The sequence below is a fragment of the Mercenaria mercenaria genome, chromosome 7, assembly GCF_021730395.1.
Source record: "Mercenaria mercenaria strain notata chromosome 7, MADL_Memer_1, whole genome shotgun sequence".
NCBI lineage: Eukaryota > Metazoa > Mollusca > Bivalvia > Venerida > Veneridae > Mercenaria > Mercenaria mercenaria.
In genome coordinates this window covers 50,946,973-50,973,971 of record NC_069367.1, presented here as the reverse complement: position 1 = coordinate 50,973,971, position 26,999 = coordinate 50,946,973, and the positions used below count along the sequence as shown (strand labels likewise).

Sequence of the window (26,999 nt, the reverse complement as noted above, 5' to 3'; positions counted from 1 at the left end):
ACAAAACCACAGTGCTCATTCACAAAAAAGGACACTATTTAAACTTTGACATAATTTTACAGTTGTTTGGCATCTACGACATTGTTTTACAAGTTTATGCTAAACTTTGACATAATTATATATCTTTTTGACATGATAAGACAATATAATCTTATAATAAGACATTATTTGGACAAGGTTATGTCCTACATGTACTAAAACATAATAACGTAACTATTTGACACAAAAGACGCTATTTACACAAGCTCACATCAAACTGACATAGCAGTTTGGCATAATAAGAAACCATTTAGACGGGTTTACACAAGACTTGACTAAACACAACTTAACCAAATTCACATCACACCTACACATAATAACAAAATAGGTTGATATAGTAAACCTTTGTTTTGACAATTTACACCACTCATTGACTAAAACAAATTTACATTACATGGAACCATTTGTAGAAAACAATTTTCAGAAAGGGGCAACATTGACAACATGTAAATGATGTCCCATTCTGCATAAAACAGGCACTCAAAAAGATAAGCTCATTAGCTGGTCATTCTAGACAAAACATTTTACTTTTGTACTCTATTAAAGTAGGAGAATTTGGTACTGCATCCGCATTAAAGACTTCAGTGTTTATTCAAAGTCCAGGTATATGTTAACGATGAAAATAAGCTTTTTGACTAAGTATAATAAAAAGATGTGGCTGTAACAAATAACATATCACGATACAATACTCATGGCAAGGAGTAAGATACATAGAATTTCATTCGACAAGATTGTGCAGTTCATATATTTTAAAAATTAACAATAGCTGTTTAACTTGGTCAAATTTAATCGAAACAGTTGTAGATTTTCATCGACAATTTACATCATCTCATTTGACAAAACAACTATACCCCATTTAACAATAATGGTAACGCAAGTTTCTGTAGGTACAACGAATCACAGTATTTGATAGAAAATTGAGCGGCATGAGCATGGCTTAAACGTGATATTAGTAAATGATCCTTCCGCATTGGCACGAATAGAGGAGACTCGAATGTTTAAAACGAGGATAATCTACATTTAGTGGTAAATCGAACATATCTACTTTTAGCTTTTGTCCTATGGGCGTTCTGTAACAACATTGGAACCTGTAGGGAGGCAATTTCCCTGCCCTCAAAGTAATGTGTCGCTACCGTTTTCAGATTTTCCTTTATTGATATTTTTATTAGAACATTTTATATAGTTTATTAACTATACATTAATATAGCTATTTTGACTATACGAGGTAGCTCACAACGTGCCAGCTTTTAGAAACCTTGGCGTACATTTCACCACGTAGCACTAAACGGAAAAACCTCTCGCCATAAGTGATAAAACCATATGAAATTTTATGCATCGTATCATTTTGATTGCAATTGATCACGTGAATGTTAAAAAATATAATAAAAAGCATTTAAGTGACAGAGTAATTGTCTGTTGAAATCTCTTCCACAATTATGTAAAGTATGAAAGGTGTTTCATCAATTTCCAGTTATTATACATGTGCTGCTTTTCTTGCTTATAATATTCTAATACACTACTAACAGTATCATGAAAGTGGAAACAAAACAATTATAATACATGCAGAATTACCTAAAAATGCAAACTGTATTAAAAAATGTTTGAATTAGATTTACAAAGTCATCATTTTAAATTTCACTTTGAATAAAATTAGTTTTAGTATAATCAAAGTGCACTCAAGTCCCTCTGTTCTCATAAATTCCAATAACAAATTTAATCTTTTTTAACATTCAAGGTAAGTAAATCCCAGTATAAGATGCGTTGTTTGTATTATAAAAGGTCCTGTGTGTGATACCGGACAATACAAACTACTCAGGTGAATAAACATGTTAGGTTTTTTGTCTAGCGATATTGAAAGGGTGTAATAATTTGGGTCATTTCAGGTTTTGCATTCATTACAAAAAAATCAAATTTAATTTAAAAAGTGTTTTAAAGATCACCTTTTTTAACTTTAGTGAAGTTATCTTCACTATCTGAAGGGATATGATGCCTTTAAGAGTCATTGAACGCGCTAGTGTTTTACAAACTCCATTGCGAAGTTCACTTTAAATTCTTATGGACAAAGTGTCAGTACTTTAGAACTTAATTTCAAACACGGAAATAAAGTCTCTCCCCAGCCGACCAACAACAATGGAAGAGTCTGTGTGATCAAAATCTAACGATCGCGGTAAACGGAGGCCATCAGATCTTTCGACAACAGCTTTCAGTATCGAATCGCCTTCTAGTTCCACCAGGTAAATAGTTGGTGAGTTGTAGTCGCACGCAAGCAAATAGTTGTTATTAGCAATGCAAATGTCTGTGCAATTCTGAAGCTTCCCATTTGTAATGTTCGCCTCTTTTGTGAGCTCCATATCTACTTTTTCAAGACCATTTGTCCCTGCGGCCATATAAATCTTCTTTCCCTCGTTACTTGCGACTAACTTGTGACAGATAATACTTTTCTCTCTGAAGAAATACAACTGTTGGTGATTTTTTCCGCAATCATCACACTTAAAAAGTGACCGTTTGTCCGTGTAAAAAATGCTCTTATTGTGCCATGCTAAGGAAAAACATGTCGCTTCTGGTTTAATTTGTGTCTTAAGAGTTGGTGTATATCTGACATTAATAAAATTAATAGTGTCCCCAAAACTCACAAGAATCGTAAAGTCGTCAACTACACACATGTCAAGCGGCGGCTTAGGCAGATCGCAATGACTGTCTACATTGTAAAACATATCAAGTTTCTTAAGCCGGTTATTTGCGTTATCAATAAGAAGTATTTCACTTTGTGGAAGGACACATACTTTTTTCGTTGTGCAAAGTTCTTTTTCGTCCGTCCTTACCCCATATTCTTGTTTAGACTTTCGGTAAGTGTGGTCGTTTTTAATTCTTTCCTCTTCAAGTATTGGGTCCGTCGTAATAGGTCTCAATCCAGGACATGTTCTAAAAAAGAAATAATATCATTATACTCTTCAGTCAGATACCTTTTCTACCTGTCCCCAAAGACAACTATAGTGACAGGGTTGTAGTTAATACAAAGGCCAAATGATAGGAACTGCCGTATTCAAAGGATACCCCCATCATTAAAACTGTAGCAGTGTATGTATGGATATGCAACTCAAGACAATATACACAAAACCAAACCTTTCCCTAAGTAATCACCATAGTCCACAGTGTAAATAAAAGTTATATCCACTAGGTGAATTCCGAACCAGTAAGACTAACAGAAGTGTTTGTATGTAAACGCATGTTCTGCTTAATCTGTGTAACCTACGGTTCAGTCGTGATTGCCTACAGAAACCCTTTAATATCACTGAGGGTTCTACCTGTTCGTCGGACACAACAAAAATGTCTTAACGTAGAACGGTTTGAACAAAAAATATGCGGCGCGTCTAAAACTTAAAAAAACAAGAGCTGTCTCCATAGGATGACATATGCCCCCAATGGCACTTTGAATGAGTAGTTATGGCCGATGTTAGAATTTAGGACCTTTGACCTACGGAGCTGGGTCTTGCGCGCGACACGTCGTCTTACTGTGTCACACATTCATGCGTAGTTATTTTAAAATCCATGCATGAATGACAAAGATATGGACCGGACACGCCCATCAATGCACTATCATGAAAAATGACCTTTAACGTCTAAGTGTGACCTTGACCTTTGAGCTACAGACCTAGGTCTTGCGCACGACACGTCGTGTTACTGTGGTACACATTCATGCCAAGTTATTTGAAAATCCATCCATGGATGACAAAGATATGAACCGGACATGCCCATCAATGCACTATCCTTTAACGTCTAAGTGTGACCTTGACCTTTGAGCTACGGACCTGGGTCTTGCGCGCGACACGTCGTCTTACTGTGGTACACATTCATGCCAAGTTATTTGAAAATCCATCCATGGTTGACAAAGATATGGACCGGACACGCCCATCAATGCACTATCCTTTATGGTCTAAGTGTGACCTTGACCTTTGAGCTACGGACCTGGGTCTTGCGCACGACACGTCGTGTTACTGTGGTACACATTCATGCCAAGTTATTTGAAAATCCATCCATCGATGACAAAGATATGGACCGGACACGCACATCAATGCACTATCCTTTAATGTCTAAGTGTGACCTTGACCTTTGAGCTACGGACCTGGGTCTTGTGCGCGACACGTCGTCTTACTGTGGTACACATTTATGCCAAGTTATTTGAAAATCCATCCATCGATGACAAAGATATGGACCGGACACGAAAATTGCGGACAGACCGACAGACTGACAGACCGACAGACGGACAGACGGTTCAAAAACTATATGCCTCCCTTCGGGGGCATAAAAACAGTCAGCTTACATCAACGTTATATAAAACGGTTCGTAACTTAACTAATGCAACTGGAAAAGTGTCATGACCCCTATATCTGACGATAGATTTAGAACTGAAAATATCCCCTAGATATAAGGATTTCAGATACCTTCTCGCAGAATTGTCTTCAAATGAATATTAAATTTTTAGACAAATATTAGATAAATAATTGAAAATGTATAGTAGGTTTCCCGGAAGCACAGAACAAACAATAGCCAGAACCATACATCGCAAAGTAGGCCAGCCACAAGGAGAAAAGCAAGATAGAATATTCTACAGGGAGAGCCGCATTCCTAAAACTGAAAATTTGAATAGCGGTAATGAAGAGAAGCAAAATATGTAAACAAATTTATAGTAACAGTATTAACATTCGCTATATTAATAAAAAGATGATAAACGCATTTGTATTGTTTCACTATTGTAGGAAAACATCATTTATTTCAAATCGCTATAATGTCGTTGTGGTATGCAATTTATTTCGAAATATAACGAACGTATATTAATAAGTTAAAGCGGCTGTAGTATCCGATATTTGAGCAACACGAATTCGACATTCAGAAAGCCCAATATACTAGTATAATATATTGCTAAATGTTCTGATATCATATTCTGTTATCTGAATAAAGGCTCAACAACATACCTCTTTCATAACTACAAAAACAAAACTGCAAATGCATATCTTTATTAAGATAATAACGTATATGTATTGCAAACTACCTGTGTGTGTTCTTCGCACATTCTTCACAACAGAAAACATCATGTTCAGGGCAAAAGAATTCATTCAACGGTTTTTCATCTCTATGCAGAATACAGAACGAATTATCACATCTTTTTTCTATGATACCCTGTTCACCTATGATTAGTATGAAAAATACCTCGTTTACTGATATCAGAAAGACACACAGAAATATCTTAACCTAAATTCAACTTTAAAAATGGATGAAAAATAGAGCAAGTGAAATCATAGATATTGTTTGGTATATCTGAAAATGTAACATTCTTTCAAAATACAAAAACGATGCACTCCTTAAACGAATATCATATTTTTTGACAGAAGAAAAAAAAAGACCTTTTTTACAATATATATATATATTTATTTTCTTGCAATTATGGACGAGACGAACTGTTTGGCATAATTTCAACAATGACACATTTGAAACATTAAGCAAGTAACAGATCGATCTAAAGTGCAAATTTTGTTTTAATGAAACGAGTTAAAACACCATCTCTACACATGTATTGTTTTCCAGTTAAATCGGATATGACTTAAAAACAGACATGTATACACATTGCCTCATATCTTACTAAATCATTATCGATTCAACAACGCAAGCATGGAAACATTAAAGGGTAATTTACAAATGCAGTTGCATGTAGAAAAGATACACATTAATACGTACGTAGATGTTCATGCACTTGGTGGATTTTTTCCGGAGAAATTGTAGCTTCCACTTCAAAGGTATCTCCATATTCCTCTCCCAACACCTCTTTGAGTTTCTTAATTCGTGTTTTGAATTGATCTTCTTGAAGTATTTTCAAAAGTCTTCGCATTTCTTTTGCAGATGAGCATGGCAAAGTAAGTACTAAAGTCTTATTTTCTTCAATTACAACCTTGGTTATTGTAACATTTATAATTGAGGCAATGTCGTTTACTGCCGTGATAATTTCTTCAGACTCAGTGTCGATAGTTTCCTTTTCAATGATATACTTAATAGTATAGCAACACTTCCGTGTACTAAGCGCTGACGATCCTTGTACATTCAATCTTTCCTCGATGTCTAAAATGAAATACGTCTCACATTTTGTATTAGATAATAAAGTCTAAAAACAATTCATATAGAGTTCAACTAATAGTATTCTCCCTTCATATACGCTGAAACGTTTTAAAGTGTATGGTCAGCCAAACCTAATTGTTGATTGTTGATGTAAAATGTTAAATAGAAATTAATGCTTATTACATGTACAATTTATAATTTTTAATTTTGAAATTAATCATGAGTGAAAATGAAGTGGGTTTTCCAGCTTTCGACACGCGGTGAATTAGACACATCCATAAGGTTAACAAGGATGAAATTTTTATCTGTAACAACTCCCGAACAGGAAAAACACTTGTCATTAATGACTGTTTTTAGTGTTGGCAATTTCAAAATCAAAATTTATGAGAGGTGATAAACACGCGATTTAAAATTTCAAATTATTTCATTAAAATGGTTTGCTTATTTATATTTTTTATGTTTAAAACGATACAATAAGATTTTCTTGTAAACTAATTTAAGATACTTAAAACGATTAGCCCTATTTCTTAAAAATAAAACAAATCAGGTTATCAACAAGAATTCAAAGTCAACAGGCACGAATATAGGCAGCAGCTTTCTTCAAACTTTTAAATAAATGAAAAAGATGTGTCGACTATTTCAGATCGCTGATCCGTCAGTGTTCATGTAAATGCTTTCATTTTAAGGTTTTTTGTCATTTTGTGACTCATTCTGGCATTGCGTAAATCCTGACGAATACACTTACTTTCCTCATTATTGAATTTAAACGGATATATATTGTTAGGTCCAGACACAAATCTATGTTTCATAATGGAGTTTTTCAGCGAGTCATTTTCATTACTGTACCATATAATTATAATATCAATAAATAAATTTCCATTGATCTGGATATATAATTATCATGTTCATTTCCATGTGGTTTATAAGGTCTTTAAATAGGTATTTATTTTGTCTAAATCTAGGCAATCACTGGTTTGTTTTAAACTTAGTCTAAAAGACACAATGGGTTCGACTTGATCGAGTCTTCTGCAAGAGAATGTCATTTATAAAAATAAATAACAGATATTTTTGCATAATAATTTTATGGAAATATATTTTTATATAGATTATATGTGGGTATATTTTGTACCTACTAATTTAGTCTGGAAATGTGACTTTCATATAATGAAACAATTGTAACTACTGAACTCTACTATCTGATGTGACTATTACCAAAATCTATTACTTTATCAATTTAGCCTTCGTCTGGTGACGATCATAATTCATCCAATGGCTCAAGAATCAATAAATATGTAAAATTCAAGTAACTATCTGAAATATGTTACGTTATTAATCTATATACAGCAATCAACATTTTACCTTCTGTGCCTTTTAATTCTTTCCCCATATCTATCGCAGCTATCAAGTTTTCTTCCACCGAATGTACTCTTCTGTCAGTCCTTATCTTTTCGTTTCGTTTCTCTTTAATTTAGAATATATATTACTTAATATATGTTTTTCAGAAACAAACGAAGAACAAAGATTGAGTTCTAAAATAGTGGACAGCTATAGTAAGGTATTTCACATCAATGCATTAAAAGAGATCTATGTTAAAAATTGCACGTTTACCATCGCCCTCCACTAATGGACCGGTTCTTGAAAATAACTCGTGTGAAGTACTTCCATCACAAATTAGTACTAGCATTCGTGAATAATGACCTCAAACAATTAAGAATTTCAACTACTCTATAAACAGCACATGTTTTCTTTAAACATATTACGTGAATTAAAAACCACTCGTTCTCATTGAAAGAATCTAGTAGCCTTAACGAAGAGAATAGTTACAATAGTCAATAATTAATAGAGATGCTGCATATTCGTACTTGTTCGGTAACCATTTGACGGGACATGGCGCCATTCATTTTCAAATCAAAGCACGTAAATTTGACTGGGACTCATTGCATTTTGCAATATCAACGCCTGATTGAATAACTACACTTACTCACACATATCAAGGTATAATCAACTTCTCTTCTATTTGACTTAAAATTATAACATCATATTTTTATCTTTTATAGCTATATATGGGATAAGGTATTCGTTGTTTGCTACATTTAATTTATTAAATTCTGTAAGACCTACTGAAGCATAGACCTTTGTAAGTGGACGTTTTAATGGTATAAAAATTTATTCCACAAATATTCCACAAGTTAAAACTTCACAAAAACTATGAGATTTGGAAGTTCCATCTTGCGGATTTCCATTTAACTCACTTATTTGTAGACGTTAAAACATCAATATGTAATCACAGAGACGATTTTAACAATTTACAATTATTATCAAATATCATCCGACCAACATCCTACAGTTAACAGCGTATTTGTTTTGCAACATCCCGGAATATTTATTTAAAGAATATAAAACACTTCTTAAGTATCTTCTCGATTTGGTATTCCCGCTTTGAAAACAATAGGTTGTAGTTTATAAAATAAGAAATATTTTATTATATTAGATAAGCACACATTCTAAAAAGATATTTGTAGCACATATATAAATTGTTGTCAACAAAGATACTATACAAGCATCAAAAAGTTTGGTCATTGACCCCTGTTCAGTGTAAACAACTACGCTTTCTTAATTGATATTACAATAATTATTTATACTGTAGGCTATGGTCTCGATCTTCTCTCTTAAGATCAGTAATAAAGTTTGTTGTAGTCTTCAGACGTGTTTCAATTTTAACTGAGTTGTTGGCTCTGATATAAGAGTTAAGCTCAGCAGAAAATAATTCTACAAACATGTCCGATTGGTCAAATGAGGATACCGTAGTGTCATATAGTTTAGTAATGTACACATCTAAAATCAGATTTTATTTTGTCAGACTGATTCAAGGCGGTATTGCTTTTTATCGATTCCGTTTTGCTTGTTATTATATGTGTAACCTCCTCATTCTGTTAAAGTTCTTTTATTATAGTCATTATTGTTTCATATAAGGTGGTAGTTTTGATTATATTGCATTGCCCAATGCTTCAAATGATTAATCTTCATATCTTAATATCTTCCTTTAGGTGGCTTATCTATTCCTGCAATAACAAAAACATAAATCATGTAAATGTTAATGTAAATGTCAAATCCACCTATGAATATATTGACCTTTCACATGAAAAATAAAGCATATCTGTCTGTTTTCATCTATAGCTATTACTAATTCTTCAGTTCATACATACTAATATTACCTTTCCTTTCATTCCTATAGCGGGCTTCTGTTGTTTCTCTTAGATCATTCAACAGCTCTGCTGCATCCTCACCTTTTTCGATCTTTTGCAAGTAAGTGTGTAGAAGAATCTGCTTGCTTTTAATTAGACTTTCCTTAAAGATTTTGTATCCCTGAGTTCCGTGTGCTCGTACATATTCAAAAATTCGTTGATTCTTCTGTGTTGTTGTCGTTAATTCCTAGAGAATAGAATATAATAACGTGAAATCTCTATACATTTGACTGCTTTTGAATAAAAGAAAGGATGATGGATGCTTTTGAATAACAAAATGGGTGATCGGTTTCGCACTATTTCTACATAAACAGTGCAATCATATTTGAATTTGTTTTGTCGGTGAAATAACGATTTTGAAAATAACTTATTAGTGTAACGGTGAAAATTCAATTTGTATTTGATATGTACATCTAATAGATGTTACATTTATACATGCTTAAGTGTAGACATACGAATAAATAACAATATATCAACATAGGCTTTCCAATTTAACATTAGGGCATAAAAACATGGAACGGATGACTGGGTCAACAATGCTTGCAAAGTTTTAGTGACGAAAATTCAATTACAAAATACTAATAGCAATTGCCACATCCCCCCAAAAGTAAACAAACGTTTTAGCTGTGTTTGCGAGGATGCGGGAAAGATTTATACAATATACATAGACCAACTAAAAGCAATTGATTAATTAATAATAGAATCTGTGCATTACGGTCTTTGAACGGTTAGTGGCATAACACCGCATCATTAAACATTACTATGTTCTAAAGCCAAAAGAGAGTATATTGAAATTTGTCTTCACCAGCTGAACACATGAGATGGAAACAAAATGCACGATATATAAGTAATAAAAAGAGAATAATTAGTAGCCTTCGAGAAATAACCTCATTATTCGAACGGCCACTACGCTTTCTTTTTTTGTATCATGGTCGGCCAAATTATGAACAACGCATTCGACTACTAATTTTGACTGACCAGTTAACATTCCATTTTAAACGTTGGTACTATCACGTGACAAGCGTACTCTAACTGAAATAGAGACCGGTTTCTGAAAGTTCAACATTTCCCTGTTGTATTCTTTATGTAGGCGGGACCAAAGACATGTTCTCTAACTTAGTTAGAGTAAGGCGTTTAGCCATGCCTCTTCCTCAGTTGAAGAATATTACAGATAGAAGTTATAATGACACTACAGGTAAACCATGATACAAATCACAAAAGCATTTGAGTACATGATTATAAAACAGTTACCTAACAAACCATATGAGCAAACACTAAAACATTCGCGTACATAATTATAAAACAGTTACACAACACAGCATGTTAGCAAGTGTGCGCAATACCTAGTTTGTATATGGTAAAAGATTTTACGGTCTTTTTTTTGTAAGCGATACCACAATTAAAGATTTTGATATACATTAATGAGATTTAATTATATTCCTATACTGATTCCAAATACAATGTATACCCATAAGATAACATGTCTAAACTTCATAATTGTAATTTGCTTACTAATTAGATGCATCTAGGTAAGAGTCTAGATATATTGCAATGGTGTTTGGGATGTCACACAAAACGCAAATCAATCAATAGACGAAATCTGATAAACTGAGCTCCGTTGCATTACAAGTGATCCACTTTCTTTGTGTGTGTGTGTGGTGGGGGTATGTCTCGACATACAGGAGAAATAAATTTAGTTACAAATAATGAATAGAACAAATTAAAATACAACTATGAAAACAATCTATGAAACGTATGTAAAACAAGTTTGATGATACTATTTAAAGAAAATGACTGACTGTTCACTTATTGTCCGGTATTACAACTTGGCTAAGCCGCAGTGACTGATCTTCTGCGTGACATTATTTCTTTTTGACTGAAGACGCTAGTCCATATAACGGTTAATGGGTGCCATTTTGATTTTATTTTACCTAAAAGCCTTTTACTTTCATTTCAGGATGAAATAAGAAAATAAGCTTAAGATTTTCTCTTGAGTACCATTGAGATAAATACTTAAGTATTACAGAAGCTCGTAAATTAGTATCAATTTCCGGTTTTCAATCATGCACCTGCTGCACCCTGAACGTTTGCCTTTAAGTTACTTTTCATAGGAATATAAATACCTTCAAGAAAGTTGCCTTTGAAACCTCAGATAAATGCAGTTTAATAAAAAAGTGACTGCTTTACAAACTTCGTCATAGATAAATATATATATATAAGTGTTTAACAATGCTAATTTTGTCAAAAGTTTCAGCAAAATCATATGCAAGAAAGAAGCATTCTACATGTTATATACTCAACAACCTTAGTATTGAGATATTTATATACCAGAGTTTTACGACTGATGGATAATGTGCGTCATTTTACTTATTAAAAATATCATTACTTATATGCTTTTGAAAAATCTTCACTAACAAAGAACGACAAGTTTCAATCTAAGACAAAATAACAGAGTATTGACACCAAAAGACTGAGAATGTAAGGATACGTTTGCAGTGCGGGCTAATTCTTGTTCATTTAGTCAGTATCTGTAAAATACGATTCACCTTTATATCACGAAAAGTGATGAAAGTGAGAAAGTCTTCTTCTAAGAAAGCGTCAAGAATTGGTTGGGGCTCCAAATGCTCTTTAATTACAGATAGTGAACGCTGAATTACAGGGTGTTGCAGCATTGCCTCTTCTAAATCACTCCTTCCTTGTTGAACGCATTCTGTAACATAACCAGAAGCGTTCAGCTATAAAACAAGAAAACTTCATTACCATTTAATTTGAATGTATCAGTTGCTGTATACAATCATGAACATAATATGTTCTTTTACTAATCACGTGTATTACAGGCTTTACCTATTTTATTCTTACATAGTTGTAAATTAGTTACATTTCTTCGGTGCACAGCAATTGGCTATGGACATCTAAAATCTGTAATGTTATGAAAAATACAGTAATGTGAAATATTGAATATTAAAGTATATATAATTTCATTCTAGCAAACCCGCTTAGCTCAATAGGGAAAGCGCTGATCTACGGATCGCGGGGTAGTGATTTACTCTATGACGATTTAATAAAAGACATTTTGTCTAAACTCATTTGTCCTCCGCCTCTGATTTATGTGGGGACGTTGGCAATTACTTTGGGAGAGCAGGTATGTACTTATACATTATCCAGGAACACTGTGTAGGTTAACTGCCCGCAGTTACATAACTAAAATACTGTTGAAAACGGCGTTAAACCAAAAGGAAAATAACAAGAAACAAATATATCATTTTATTGCAGTAACGAAGATTTATAATGATGATCTCAAAATAACCAAAATAACAAAAATATAAAAAAAACACAGATCCTGTGTAAAGCCAGTTGGCAAACAACCGACTAACTGATATGTTCTCCCTATGTCCAAACTTGTGATTGGCTGCATGGGTATTTTTGAAAATATATCTGAATTTAAACACGCCCTATTTCTGCATTTTGAAAATTTGATCCAAAATATTTTTATTTGTATACATTCATGAAAGATATATATTCATTAAGGGTAATAAAGTTTTTGTCTTGAAGCTTGGTTCCAGTTTATTCATATTCATAGGGTGCATATCGTTATAACTTTAACTAATATGTCAGCACATATTTTCTCTACTTTGTCTTTTTCGCGGTCGGTCAGGCTCAACACTGTTTGCTGGAAGAAATAAGTTTACTTTGTTACATCGAATGAAATCGTCTACGTCTTTACAAATATATTTAACTCGTAGCCATTTCGTCAGTATTCACATTTTATAGGTTTATATGTACTGGATTCATTTAAAATCAGTTTTCTGTATAAGCAAACGATTGTGTGTATCATTATGCGTATCGTAATATTGCAGCCATGCAGAAAGTAATTTTCAAAAACAATTCTGTAAAATAACTCTAAATGGTACATTCTGCAATTAAATGAATATCATTGAATTAAGATGATATACAATTGTCAAGTGTAGTAAGAAAAGTGGCGGTTCAAGATAATAACCTAAGTATTTGAGTCAATCCCTTTTCTTCCTAATTTGTTTTATGATCCAATATTTTTTGCTACTTATGTAAATAACCCTCCCTCCCGGTGGCTACAAAATATCATGATGTCTGATCCTTTTGTCTTTCCCTAAATATACATGTAGCACATGCCCTATATGTATATTTCTTAGTTAGATCAAACCTCAATAGTTGATGAATAATGCCAGTGATTTGTCAAATTGTAGATATAAAATCAATTTGATGTTTTATTTTGATAAGCTAGATACACAAACTGAATTATAAATTTATTCTGAAAACTGCGAATTCGTACACTCTTTTTTTGGCCAATATTAATTTGGATTTCTCTAAGTGTTCTGATATTACAGCAGTTAAGATACTATTGAAATGTTGATTTATATGTTATGATGTAGCCTTATCCGTTAATGCGTAATTTAGCTTCATGCCAAAGCATCAAATTGATTTGTATTTCTATTTAGTATCAGTGCTACATTTTTTGTGTTGTTTTGAAAAATGTGAATTTTATCTATCTAATTCTACACCTGACAAAAGGCCCCCATGCAGAAGGGAATAGCATTTTATTTTTTATAATACTTTTAGTTAAATGGATCTGCAACTCAAGAAGTTTTAAATTATTCTAAATGAAGAAATGCGGTAAGTATACATTTAGACCTGTAACTTATATCTAGCTTTACTCTTTTGAATATCATATTCTAAAATTTATCAAGCAAAACGACATTGGTGTCAAAATCATGGATGCGCAATGAAAAGATTGAATAGTCGGATTGTAATATGATCCCAGCTGGCTACAGAAATGTTCAGGCAAGCCTATTTTGCGAGGGTCGGTAGCATTTCTTCATTTGATTAAAACGATACATGATCCTTTAGGAATAACTTGGTTACAATGTACATTTTAAGCATTTGTGCAGTACAATTCTTTTATAATGTGTCTTTAATAAAAACAATACCATTTTCCTCTCGTGTAGCCTTTTCTGTCTGTATCTCTTTGATAATTTGATCATCAGTTTTAATTTCTTCTCCGTTTTCGACTCTTTCTAAATAGATAAGCAGCGAAGACTGGTTTGTTTGTTCCAAGTATTTTTTAAACTGCTCGTATCCATGATTTCCTTTCGCTTTCACTTTGTCTAACATGTGTATACATTTGCTACGCGTTGATGGCAATCTCTACAATAAATAAGAATAACAGTGTCATTGGCCCATTGGACAAGAATCTTCAGTTCAACTGGACAAAGAACGATACATAATTTAAGCTAATTATTCAATGATAAGCGGCAAAATCTTGCCATTTCCGAATCCGTTTTATTTCATATAGCTTTGTTGCGTATTATTTATTTCTGCTTAACCATTACAGGCAGCAGTATTGATAAAATGTATTGACTAACTTTACACATTTTCTTGTTACTATATTTATTTAGTTTTACTTTGTCTGTGCGTTTTATGGAAATGTTTATCATGTCAGATCCATATATTATTGACTTGCTGTCTGATAAGTTAATCTTAAATCACACATCATGCCAGGTTCGTCTTAACATCTTTAGAGAAATTAGATAAAAATAATGCAGTTTCATATTCCACATACCGCAATTCCATAAACATCGTCACGATGAATGTACCTATCCTCCTTGAATGCGTCAAGAATGGCCTGTGTGTCTAAGTATTCTATCAGCACTAGATGCGCTTTCCGTAGAACACAGCGACTGTGGGCATCTTCGTACGCGGAAAAATAAACAGTAAACTGATATGCAGACATAAACAAATGTATTTACAAGTTTGAAAACTAGTATGAACAAAGTGCTAATTATGTTTTATATATAATACAATATTTGTATCTTTTGTTATCAAAATTGTCATTTTCTTGCAATTGCGCATTTAACATTACATGTACTTTGTCCAGTCGTATTATAGTTTAGATATTTTTACCTTTTCTTTCCCGTGCTTCAGTTTCTTCTCTCAGTTCATTCTGTATATCAACAACAAAATCTTCCTCAGCATTTTCTAAATAACTGCATAAGAGATGCTGGTTTGTTTTGGTCAGGAACGCTTTAAAAGTTTCATATCCGTGCCTGCCTTTCGCTCGTACACTCTGAATAATTTCTTGGTTCTTTTTTGCTGTCGTTGGCAATTCCTAAATAGCAATTCAGAAAGTTCAGTTTATGCAATTTTAGTTTTGTAAACATAAGAGACCTAAACGTTTTGAAATCGCATGCTATTGCCTTAAATGACAAGACATAATTATTACCATCATATTTTAGACGTTGCAGATTGCCTAAAGTTAAATCTCTGTTTCCATGCAGAAGTGTCCTTAACATTATTACTATGTCTCTCAATGCTGGCATTCAAGATTGATATTTCAGTCTATGAACTGGAGAAACAGAGCTCACAACTTCAAAACTAATTATGTGAGATGTGAGTGAAATATATTTTTTAAGGTTCATAGGTCAAGAATCCTAAGTTTTCGATTTATAATTTGAGAAGACTTGAACCTAAAAAGATGGATGTGCATAGTAAGTGTATGATCTCTTCTGACATATTACCGTTTTCTCTGACTAGAAAACAGAGTATATTTGGTTTTAAGCCAGTAGCTGTCAAACTTATCATAAGCATGCATACAATTCTTATTTACACTCTAGAAGTCTATCAGTAGTAAATATTATAAAGTGGTTCTCGTTGGAATTGTGAACTTTGTGCAAAGCAAAGTAGATGCATATTCGATTTCGAACCCTGTCAAAACTGTCCCTCATGAACATATACTACAGTTTGACGTCAAGATGATTTAAAACTAACCTCAATCTCGCAGACTTTATCGTATGGAATATATTCTTCTTCTTTGAATTCATCCAGAATTGGCTGAGGTTCTAGATTTTCTTCTATAACTAACCAATCGATGTATATACCCTCATTATAATCTGTTTTAAGCCGTGTGTACAAAACCCTGCCGGTATGATTATCAACGGCTTATGAAAGAAAAAGAAACAATCATGTTGCTAAAACTAAGAGTCACAGAGGAATTAATTTAAAAATATTTTAAGATTAATTCTAATCCACCATGCACAATCAAGTGTGTTCTAAAGCAACATAAATTGTTTATTTGAAAATTGAACACATGTTATTCATCCGCATTTCGAAGTTGACTTTTGAAACGTTAGTATGTTTTCTAACCTGTGCGTAAAATCTTAAAATATACAGTGCTTGCCTTCTGATAGAGAAACAAATCGAGCTATGTTAGAATGCCAACTTTCCAACCCGTCAACGTCTATCTAGAAGTTATGATTTTCATGTAACGCATGTGAATCAGACATTTAAACTTAAGATTATTCGATACCTTTTACACAATCTTGTATGCTATCTGTTTGATTATTCTATATATTCAATTAAGCCAATCTAACTATTTAAACGATAATACATTATTATTATTATTATTATTATTATTATCATCATTATTATTATTATTATTATTATTATAATCATTATTAACAATTCCTAGTGTATATTAATCATGGAATGCTTTTAGATATGTTTCGTGCACGTTAAGATTAAGCATGCCAAAACGACAAATAGAATAGAAGCGTTAACACGCCAGAACTCTGAACTTTGGCGTTTCAGCTTTTGTTGGCGCACTCTGAAGGTTAAGAAAAGCCAACACACCGGAACGGCGAATAAACACGCTGATATTTGTCATATTTGAAATGCTTTTCTCGACTTTCGAAAGTAAATTGAGCAAGCAGAGGAGTATTTTAAGAAAGGTTGTACATCAGAATATATGTGGTTGACGGTAGTGACGGTACAATATTCATCATTTTATTTCAGATGAAATCATAATTCTGAGACATATTTTATTGTTATTTACTGAGAGTTTCATAAAATGCCGTGTTAAAAGACTTGAAAATCTAATATACATCTAAGACAGTAGTTGTGCCAGTATTTGCACACAGGTATTACACTACGAAAGATGAAGTAATTTGTCAACTAATGTTCGGATAAACTTGGATAGAACATGTACAAATCCAAGCACTGAAACCACAGATAGGTTGAAACTCGCATTTGATGTGTGTATAAATCCATGAAACAGAATAACATTCAAACCATTTGCCTCACTGTTACATTTATACCGGAAATTATGCTCTGACTAAAACGTTCCGGTGTCTTGAAACACATTGATTAGCAAGGCAAACCAACCCTGAATCAGCTTAATCAAAATTTACTGTAACGATACCAATGAGAAATACTGGGTCTGTTTCATTAAAAACACTGATATTCACAAAGAGAATATATATACTAGAAATATTAGAACTATGTCATTTTTCATTCAAATTAAAGATGCATACCATACATCTAGCAGATTAACATTTTGCAACCGTACATTATGTGCTGGACATACGTAAATTAAAAACTAATCACATTTTTCAATGAGAACATATAACGAATTATTCCGTTTTGGGCGAATAATCACCTACATTTTGTATATAGCGTCTGTCTATAATAATTCGCTATCCACCCAAAATTGTACAACAACAACTAGTTAAATAGAAGATATTTGTTTGTTTGCAGTGTGATATCGAAATATATCATCACCGATAAGTGATATCGAAATACTAGTATATCTTCACCGTGATTATAACAATTAAAACTGTCTTCCTTATCAGTGAAGATATATTTCGATATCTCACCGAAAGCAAACAAATTTTCATTTTATTTTATTCTAACTGGTGAAGATCAACAAAATTTCTGTTTATTACTTGCCTACATGTTCAAATTAGACCAATGCTTCATGATGATATTAGGATTTATTTAGGCTACCGTGTTACATATGATGCATCTGCTAAACTACCAAGGACACTTGGGCACATTAACATATATTGGTGATAAGGTCTGTGAAGTTAGCACGACGCCATTTTGTTTTTAAAAAACAAGACTGCGTTTAAAACATTTTGTTTAAAAATGCTCAATCCGCGGCCAACAACAGTGGCAAGTGGCAGTATTAAAAACGTTCCGGGTCAATGCCGTCAGTTTGATGAATAACGGGAAATTTGCCTTGTTTACAACTCGATGAAGGTCAGATTAAAAAGCACACGTAAAACGTAATCAACTGGTGACTGTCCGAAAGTCCTTTGAAAAACGAAGCTGCAGAATTAAATATCATCATGGATTCAATAAAAATATTGATCAAGGAGCTGTATAGCATAACCAATAGGAATGAAAATTGTGATGCCTTGTGATATAAAACTAAGACAACAACCAATTGTGCTGTCGCAAGTAAATTCTACCATACAATATTTGGTCCGAGAGCTCACGGACTTTTATTGCAACAATTGAGGCCAAAAGAAGTTTATACATTTTTGGAAATAATATTTCATATCCTCCATGAAAACCCATTTCTTAAGTGTCAAAGCCGTGCCTATCTATATTTTGTTCACTTATGTTTGTGATAGGGGAGGTAAAACTCACTTGTAAAAATTTAGGGGGTAGGGTAAAGTTTACGTCTACTAGTTTTTTCAATGTTTAATTACAGTAGCTATATGATTGTAAGTAAATGTATATAATTTTATTACGTCAACCAATGTCAGCAAAAAGAAATTCATCAAAAAGGAATAAAGGGCAAACTTGATATTTAAGGTCAAACGTCAAATTTATGTACAAATCGCAAAAATTTGTATATTTGAAATTTATTTTTATTCTTAAAAATTAGTTTGTTATCATAAGTCACTCAGCTTTATATATGTAATGTGTATATATCAGTCAAAGTCAGAAATGCAAATCTTATTGCAAAACGTCAATGTCAACCCTGATAATTGAAGGTCAAAGTTCATTTTCATGCAAAAATATGAAAAATGTTACATTTACTTTTTCTAAAGTTTTAATATGTATTCACATTTTTAATCACTGATGTTAATTCGTTTTAATGTCTGTATGTCAGGCAAAGTCAGCAGTGCAAAGGATACCCCAAAACTGCCGAGGGTAAGGCTTATATCAAAGGTCAAAGGTCAGATTTGTGTTAAAAATTGCATGAATAGTTTCCTGTTTGAAATATAACAGCTATTTCTATTCATTATTTGTAATTGCTCGTGATTTATTTTAATGTATATATGTCCCATAATATAAGTAATAAAGATATCGTCTAAAGTTAGACAAGTTAAAATGTGATATTAAGGGTCAAAGGTCATTTTCAAGTAAAAGAGTGAAAACATTCCTCTTTAATTTTTCTTCTTGTTAATGATATTTTGTCGATATTAATCAACAATATCAGTTCATTTTAATGTAAAAAAGATAAGCGATGTCTGGTATGCACATATAATAAAAACATTCAAGGGCAACCATAATTGCAAAGGTTAAAAGTCAAAGAAGTGAGTAAAATGTTGCAATAATATCGCCTGTTTGTAACAAATTTTATTGTTTAAAAGTACATGTATTTGATTTGTTATTTTTGTAACTTATCATTGTTCATTTTACTGTATATATGTCATACGATGTCATAGAAGAGAAAATAAGTCAAGGTCGAACCTAGTGTTAAAGGTCAGGGGTCATTTTTTGTGTAAAAGATCCAATTTACCATACTTACACATTACTTTGTTCAAAAATAAAAGCGCTTGTTAGAATTTTCTGTTAGTAATTTATTTTAATTTATACATGTCAAACAAGGTAAAGAATGTAGGTCTTATCCAAATAAGACAAAGCCAAACCTATTATCAAATGTCAAAGGTCAAATTTGCGTGAAAGTTAGTAAAAAATATCAGTATTTTTGCAATGATTTTTCATCATTATTTTGGGTATTTCAAAACTATTAACTTATTATTATTCATTTCAAAGTAAATATAACAGATGATATCATTCTTAAAATAATAATAGAAAATAAGTCAAGGTCAAATCTGACAGTATAGGTCAAAGGAGAGGGCCTTAAAAAACTCGCCATTATGAAAAAAACTGGCTGGAACAAGTTGGGGAGTAAATGCAAAGATTCTCTGCAAGTCTACACAGGCAACGTACGGCCCATAGCAGAGTACGCATCAACCTCATGCGTAACTGCTTCCAAAACCAGTAAAGATAAATTGGACACGTTAAATTTCAGGTTTGAGGATAATCCCGGGGCAATGAGACAACTCCAGTAAAATAATGGAAAAGTCAGTCAACTCTGAGCAATAAGAGACAAGACGAGAGCAAAAAGCTTTTGTGCATGAAGAGAAGGCAAAGAGACTACCACTCCACTCAAAACACAAGAGCAAAACCAAGAACAGACTGAAAAGACAGAGTCTTAATCATATCGTCAAAAAACTACAAAGAGGGAAAGCAGCAGCACTGGACACAGAGGCAGAGCCGCTCGAGCCCAGTGAATGGATTCCCAGACAATGTGCTCTCAAGATCAGATTGGAGGTGCCAGGAGTAGAATTAAAGGGAAAGCAACATCAGGCTTACTAACAATTTCTTACACTAGAAATGATCAATAACCGCTATCTAGCACACTTTTGGATCCAAGCATATACCGATGGATCAGTAGAAAGGGCAGTTCAGAAAGCTGGGAGAGGGGCCTACATCAAATTTTCAAACAGCTTTTCAAAAATTACTCTCTAATCCAGTCGGCAAGAGATGCTTCAACAACAGATCCAGATCCAGATACAAGCCCTCACATCGGCGACACTCGAACTGTATGAGCGAGGAGAAAAGGGACAATATATTCCTAACAGACCCCAAATCAGCTCTTCAGGCTCTCTCAGCAGTTCCATCAGACAACTTAATCAGACCGCTGTCGAAAAACATCAATCTCCTGCCTGAGAGCAACAATGTAGTACTTCGATGGATTCTTGCACATGTGGGCATAGCTAGAAATGAAGCTGCGCACAAACTTGCAAAGACAGCAACCAGGCAAATACAGCCACAACCTCCAACTTCATACAGAGAAGCTTAGAATCTAAGGAAGAATAGCTTTGCGTCAGACTGGAAGAACATAAATGGAGGTTACCTGCCAAATCAGGACTGTCTACACAAGCTAAACAGCCAATTAACTGTCTTCCGTCTGCGCACTGAAGACTGTGGTCTGAGAAAACATATTAAGAAACTGGGAGTTGCAGAGAAAGCTAAATGTCAGTGCGGATCATAGGAACAAACACCGTTTCACATTCTGCAGAGCTGTTCCTATCTGGAAAAAGCACGCCAGAAAGTTTGGCCAACAAACATCCCATTTGAGACCAAGCCGTGGAGAGATGCTAGCGACCTGCAGAATACGTTGCAGTTCATTGCCGCATCTAATCATAAGATATAAAACGGCCATAAGAAGATAGAAGGCAGTAAGGAAGTAGGTAAGTAAAGGCTAACATTAAAATGAATTAACATGAAGTTATAACAAGATATGTTTGAATAAAGAAATAAAATAACAGTGTTATCTTTTGAATTTATTACCCAAAACTGAATTTTAATCTTTAACTTCAGGGCTGTTCTAGACTCATGACTTGATATCTTCATTGTTGACATTGACCCATATATATATACATGTATGAAACTTCAAGGATTAACCATAAGATATTAATAATGACAAAATACCTTTAAACAACGAAAAGTATTGCAAAAATACTTTTTTTGCGATCTTTCACGCAAATTTTACCTTCGATATCCTTTACCAATCACTGTTTTTGAAATTAGATCTGCATTGCTGACATTGATTTACATATAAACATAAGATAAAAGTATTTTCAATGAACAAAATGACAAGATAATTTGTAACGAAGAAGAAGTTAAAAATGCTGTATTTTGAATTTTTACAAGAAAATGACATTTGACTTTAAATGTCAGGTTTGACCTTGACTTATTTTTCATTATTATTTCAACAGTAATATTGTCAGTTGTTTATACTTTAAAATGAATACTGATCAGTTTTACTAGCAGTGACAAAAACAACCTACACAATGAAGAAAAATCATTGCAAAATTCTAGTTATTTTGCGAATTCTTACACAAATTTGACCTTTGACCTTCGAAAATAGGTTTGCCTTTGACTTATAAGAATAAGACCTACATTGCTTGACATGTATACATTAAAATAAATTGCTAACAGTGAATTATAACAACAAGCTATTTGTGATCAAAGTAATGAGTAAGTATGGTAAATTTTGTGATAATTTATACAAAAGTGACCCCTGACCTCCAATACCAGGTTTGACCTTGACTTATTTTCTCTTCCATGACATCGTCTGATATATATATATATATATATATATATATATATATATATATATATATATATATATATATATATATATATACACAGTAAAATGAACAACGATCAGTTACTAAAATGACAAAACAAATACTTTTAAACAATAAAAATTATTACAAACAGGTGATATTAGTGCAACATTTTACTCACTTTTTTTACCTTTGATCTTTCATATTATGGTTGACCTTGAATGTTTTGAAATTATATGTGCATACCAGGCATTGCCTAACATTTATACATTAAAATGAACTGATATCGTAACTAATATCGACGAATATTATCAACAAGAATAAAAGTTAAAGAGTCATTTTTTCATTCTGTTACATGAAAATGACCTTTGACCCTTAATATCATATTTTAACTTGTCTGATTTAAGACGATATCTTTATTACTGACATTTTGGGACATATATACATGAAAATTAATCGCGAGCAATTACAAATAATGATTAGAAATAGCATTTATTTGTCAAACAGGAAACTATTCATGCAATTTTTCATACAAATTTGACCTTTGACCTTTGATATAAGCCTTACCCTTGGCAGTTTATTGGTTACATCTGCACTGCTGACTTTGCCTGACATACAGACATTAAAACAAATTAACTTCAGTGACTAATAATGTGAATACATATTTAACAGATTGAACAAGTAAAGGTACATCTTTCATATTTTTGCATGAAAATGAATTTTGACCTTCAGTTATCAGGGCTGACTTTGACATTTTGCAATAAGATATGCATTTCTTACTTTGGATATTATATACACATTACATAAGTAAAACTGAGTGACTTATGATAACAAACTAATTTTTAAGAATAGAAATAAATTTCAAATATGCCAATTTTTGTGATTTGTACATAAAATTGACGTTTGACCTTAAATATCAAGTTTGCCCTTCATTTCTTATTGAGGAATTACTTTTTGCTGTCATAGGATGACATATATACATTTACTGACATTAAGATAGTTACTGTAATTAAACATTGAAAAACCTGGTAGACGTAAACTTTACCCTACCCCCTAAATTTTAACAAGTAGGTTTTACCTTCCCTATCACAAACATAAGTGAACAAAACATAGATAGGCACGGCTTTGACACTTTAAAAATGGGTTTTCATGGAGGATATGAAATATTGTTTCCAAAAATGTATGAACTTCTTTTGGCCTCAGTTGTTGCAATAAAAGTCCGTGAGCTCTCGGACCAATCGATGGAGCGATGAAAAGTGGAGGAAGCACGTATCTATAGCTATATAAATGGCAATGCCAAGCAACCAAGGTAACATTTCTAGAGCATAACTAGTACATTGTTTTGTATTTCTTTTGCAAACTTATTAAAGCTAGCTTGTCATATATATAAAAAATAAGTTAGGCACTGTGGGTGATATAGATATATATCTAACTGATATTTTTCAGTATTTTAAAAGTTAGCTTAAAATAAATAGCAGAAGGTCAATTTAACTTATTATTGCTGGAATGTTAAGCTGAAATTTTGAGAGTTGATGTTGTCTTATAAATTAATGCAGGTGTGTGTAAAATAATCAATCCAGAAACAAGGTAAAATAGCTTTGTTTTTGCACCGAACTTACTTGCTGTTTCATTTACATACGGTCCCTGGAGATATTTAACTGCACTCAGTTATTGGGTATGTACCTTTAACACTTAAATGTTAACAGTTTTAAAGATATTTATAATATAATCTGAAAAGTAGGTCCCTCGGAAGCACCGAGAACCATGCAAACAGTGAAAATTGCAGACTCGGTTTGATTGAGTCTGTTCATGAGCAGTAATGGAAAATGCAACACTGCCCAAATATTTGAGAAACTGAAAAAAAGTTGTTTTATGTGCTAGTATATTTAAAATCATACTGAAGATTGAAAAGGAAAGAAATGTTAAAAAGTATTATACATTTAAATTGATATAATTCCTGCAAAATTGCAATTCGTCCTACATTGATTTTTTAAAAAAAAAATCTTATTTCAGGTTGTCAAGTCAAGTGATACAGTTGGATTATATAATTTTCGAAAACATTTAATATATTCGAAGATCTGCATTCAAATGAAAATGTAATGTTTAATTGAAGACACTTATAATGTTCTAAAACAGAGTGAAAATTTCAAGAGGAACTTAAACTTTACCCTGCTAAATTTCTGTAATGAACTTGTCCGTCTTTCAGTTTGGACAGGGGCACCATTAACTGTTAAAAATATTCTCAAACAGTTTGGTGCTTAGTTTCGTTAAATGTGACCATTGTCAGTTTGATCAGGTGATTGATTAAAATATATATATGTGCTAGGTTTCATCTCAGCCGCATCATGCGAAAACCAGCCTTATGGCCTGCATATCCGTGTAGTCTGATCATGATCCGTACTGTTTGCTGAACATCTCAAGAGACATATACCGATTAAATAGCGGATTTTATTCTATACTTACTTGTTACACATGAAGTTTCAATCAGATTATTAACAATTACTCCAATTTTCTACTGTCATACATTTTTAGGCAAATTGCAACAGAATACATCATTGACATGTATGCTTAGTGCATTATTTCTATGTTTTATACTTGTACAATAATCATGTCTTGGTAATAATTTTTAGCCCACCAGATCACGAAGTGCTCAACGTGAGCTATTATGACCGATCATTGTCCGTCGACTTGTGAAAACCCTAGACGCCACATTTGTGGCCCATTCTTTATGAAACTTGGTCAGAATGTAAGTCTTAGTGATTTCTAGGTCAGTTTCGAAACTGGGTTATGTGATATCAAAAACTAGGTCAGTAGGCCAGATCATAGCCAGATCATAGGAAAAGCTTGTGAATACTATAGAGGCCACAGTTATGGCCCAATATTTATGAAACTTGATTAGAATGTTAGTATTGATGATCTCTAGGTCAAGTACGAAACTGGGTTATGTTGGGTCAAAAACTAGGTCAGTAGGCTAGAACAAAGGAAAAGCTTGTGAACACTCTAGAGGCCACTTTTTACCCAATCAGTAGGAAATTTAGTCAAAATATAAGTCTTGATGATTTGTAGGTTAAGTTCGAAACTAGGTCATGTTGAGTCAAAAACTAGGTCAGTAGGCCAGAGTAAAGGAAAATCTTGTAAACATTCTAGAGGCCACAGTTATGGCCCTCTATTTATGAAACTTTGTCAGAATATTTGTCTTGATGATTTCTAGGTTAAGTTTGAATCTGGGTTATGTGAGGTCAAAAACTAGGTCTCCTGGTCAAATCAAAGTAAAAGCTTGTGAACACTTTAGAGGCCACAGTTGCGACTCAATCTTTATGAAATTTAGTCAGAAGGTTTGTCTTGATAGTGCCTAGGCAAAGTTTGAATCTGGGTTATGTGGGATCAAAAACTAGTTCAGTAGGTCAGATCAAACGAAAAGCTTGTGAAAATTCTAGAGGTCACAGTTGCGGCCAAATATTTATGATACTTTCTCAGAATGTTAAGCTTAATGATTTCTAGGTTGCTTTTGAAATTTGGTCATTTGGGGTCAAAAACTAGGTCTGTAGCTCAGATCAAAGGAAAACCTTGTGAACACTCCAAAGACCACATTTTTGACCCAATCTTTAAGAAACTTGGTCAGAATGTTAGTCTTGATAATCTCTAGGTCTAGTTTGAAACAGGGTCATATGGAGTCAAAAACTAGGTCAGTCGGGCAGATCAAAGGCAAAGCTTGTGAACACTCTAGAGACCACAATTGTGAAACTGGGTTATATGGGGTCAAAATTTAGGTCAGTAGGCTAGAACAAAGGAAAAGCTTGTGAACACTCTAGACGCCACTTTTTACCCAATCTGTAGGAAATTTGGTCAAAATATAAGTCTTGATAATTTGTAGGTTAAGTTTGAAACTAGGTCATGTTGAGTCAAAAACTAGGTCAGTAGGCCAGAGTAAAGGAAAAGCTTGTAAACATTCTAAAGGCCACAGTTATGGCCCAATATTTATGAAACTTGGTCAGAATATTTGTCTTGATGATTTCTAGGTTAAGTTTTAATCTGGGTTATGTGAGGTCAAAAAGTAGATCACTTGGTGAAATTTAAAAAAAAAACTTGTGAACACTTTAGAGGCCACAGTTGCGACTCAATCTTTATGAAATTTAGTCAGATGTTTGTCTTGATAGTGTCTAGGCAAAGTTTGAATCTGGGATATGTGGGATCAAAAACTAGGTCAGTAGGTCAGATCAAACGAAAAGCTTGTGAAAATTCTAGAGGTCACAGTTGCGGCCTAATATTTATGAAACTTTGTCAGAATGTTAAGCTTAATGATTTCTAGGTAACTTTTGAACCTGGGTCATTTGGGGTCAAAAACTAGGTCAGTAGGTCAGATCAAACGAAAACCTTGTGCACACTCCAAGGACCACATTTTTGACCCAATCTTTATGAA

The 26,999-nt window shown here is 33.1% G+C and overlaps 1 protein-coding gene across 1 annotated transcript in view; it reads right to left on the bottom strand.

Annotated features, from left to right (window-relative positions):
• Positions 1 to 1,429: 1,429 nt before the first annotated feature.
• LOC128558594 (uncharacterized) overlaps positions 1,430 to 26,999 on the bottom strand; it is a 57,854-nt gene continuing 32,284 nt past the window's right edge. Inside the window, exons 3-12 of the mRNA XM_053548387.1 lie at positions 16,194 to 16,363; positions 15,330 to 15,534; positions 14,989 to 15,116; positions 14,357 to 14,573; positions 11,939 to 12,102; positions 9,363 to 9,579; positions 7,507 to 7,608; positions 5,773 to 6,150; positions 5,090 to 5,225; positions 1,430 to 2,961 (exon numbers count right to left, since the gene is read on the bottom strand). Of these exons, the coding sequence (XP_053404362.1) occupies positions 2,115 to 2,961; positions 5,090 to 5,225; positions 5,773 to 6,150; positions 7,507 to 7,608; positions 9,363 to 9,579; positions 11,939 to 12,102; positions 14,357 to 14,573; positions 14,989 to 15,116; positions 15,330 to 15,534; positions 16,194 to 16,363 (2,564 nt within the window). The 3' untranslated portion in view covers positions 1,430 to 2,114. The remainder of the gene's footprint in view (positions 2,962 to 5,089; positions 5,226 to 5,772; positions 6,151 to 7,506; positions 7,609 to 9,362; positions 9,580 to 11,938; positions 12,103 to 14,356; positions 14,574 to 14,988; positions 15,117 to 15,329; positions 15,535 to 16,193; positions 16,364 to 26,999) is intronic.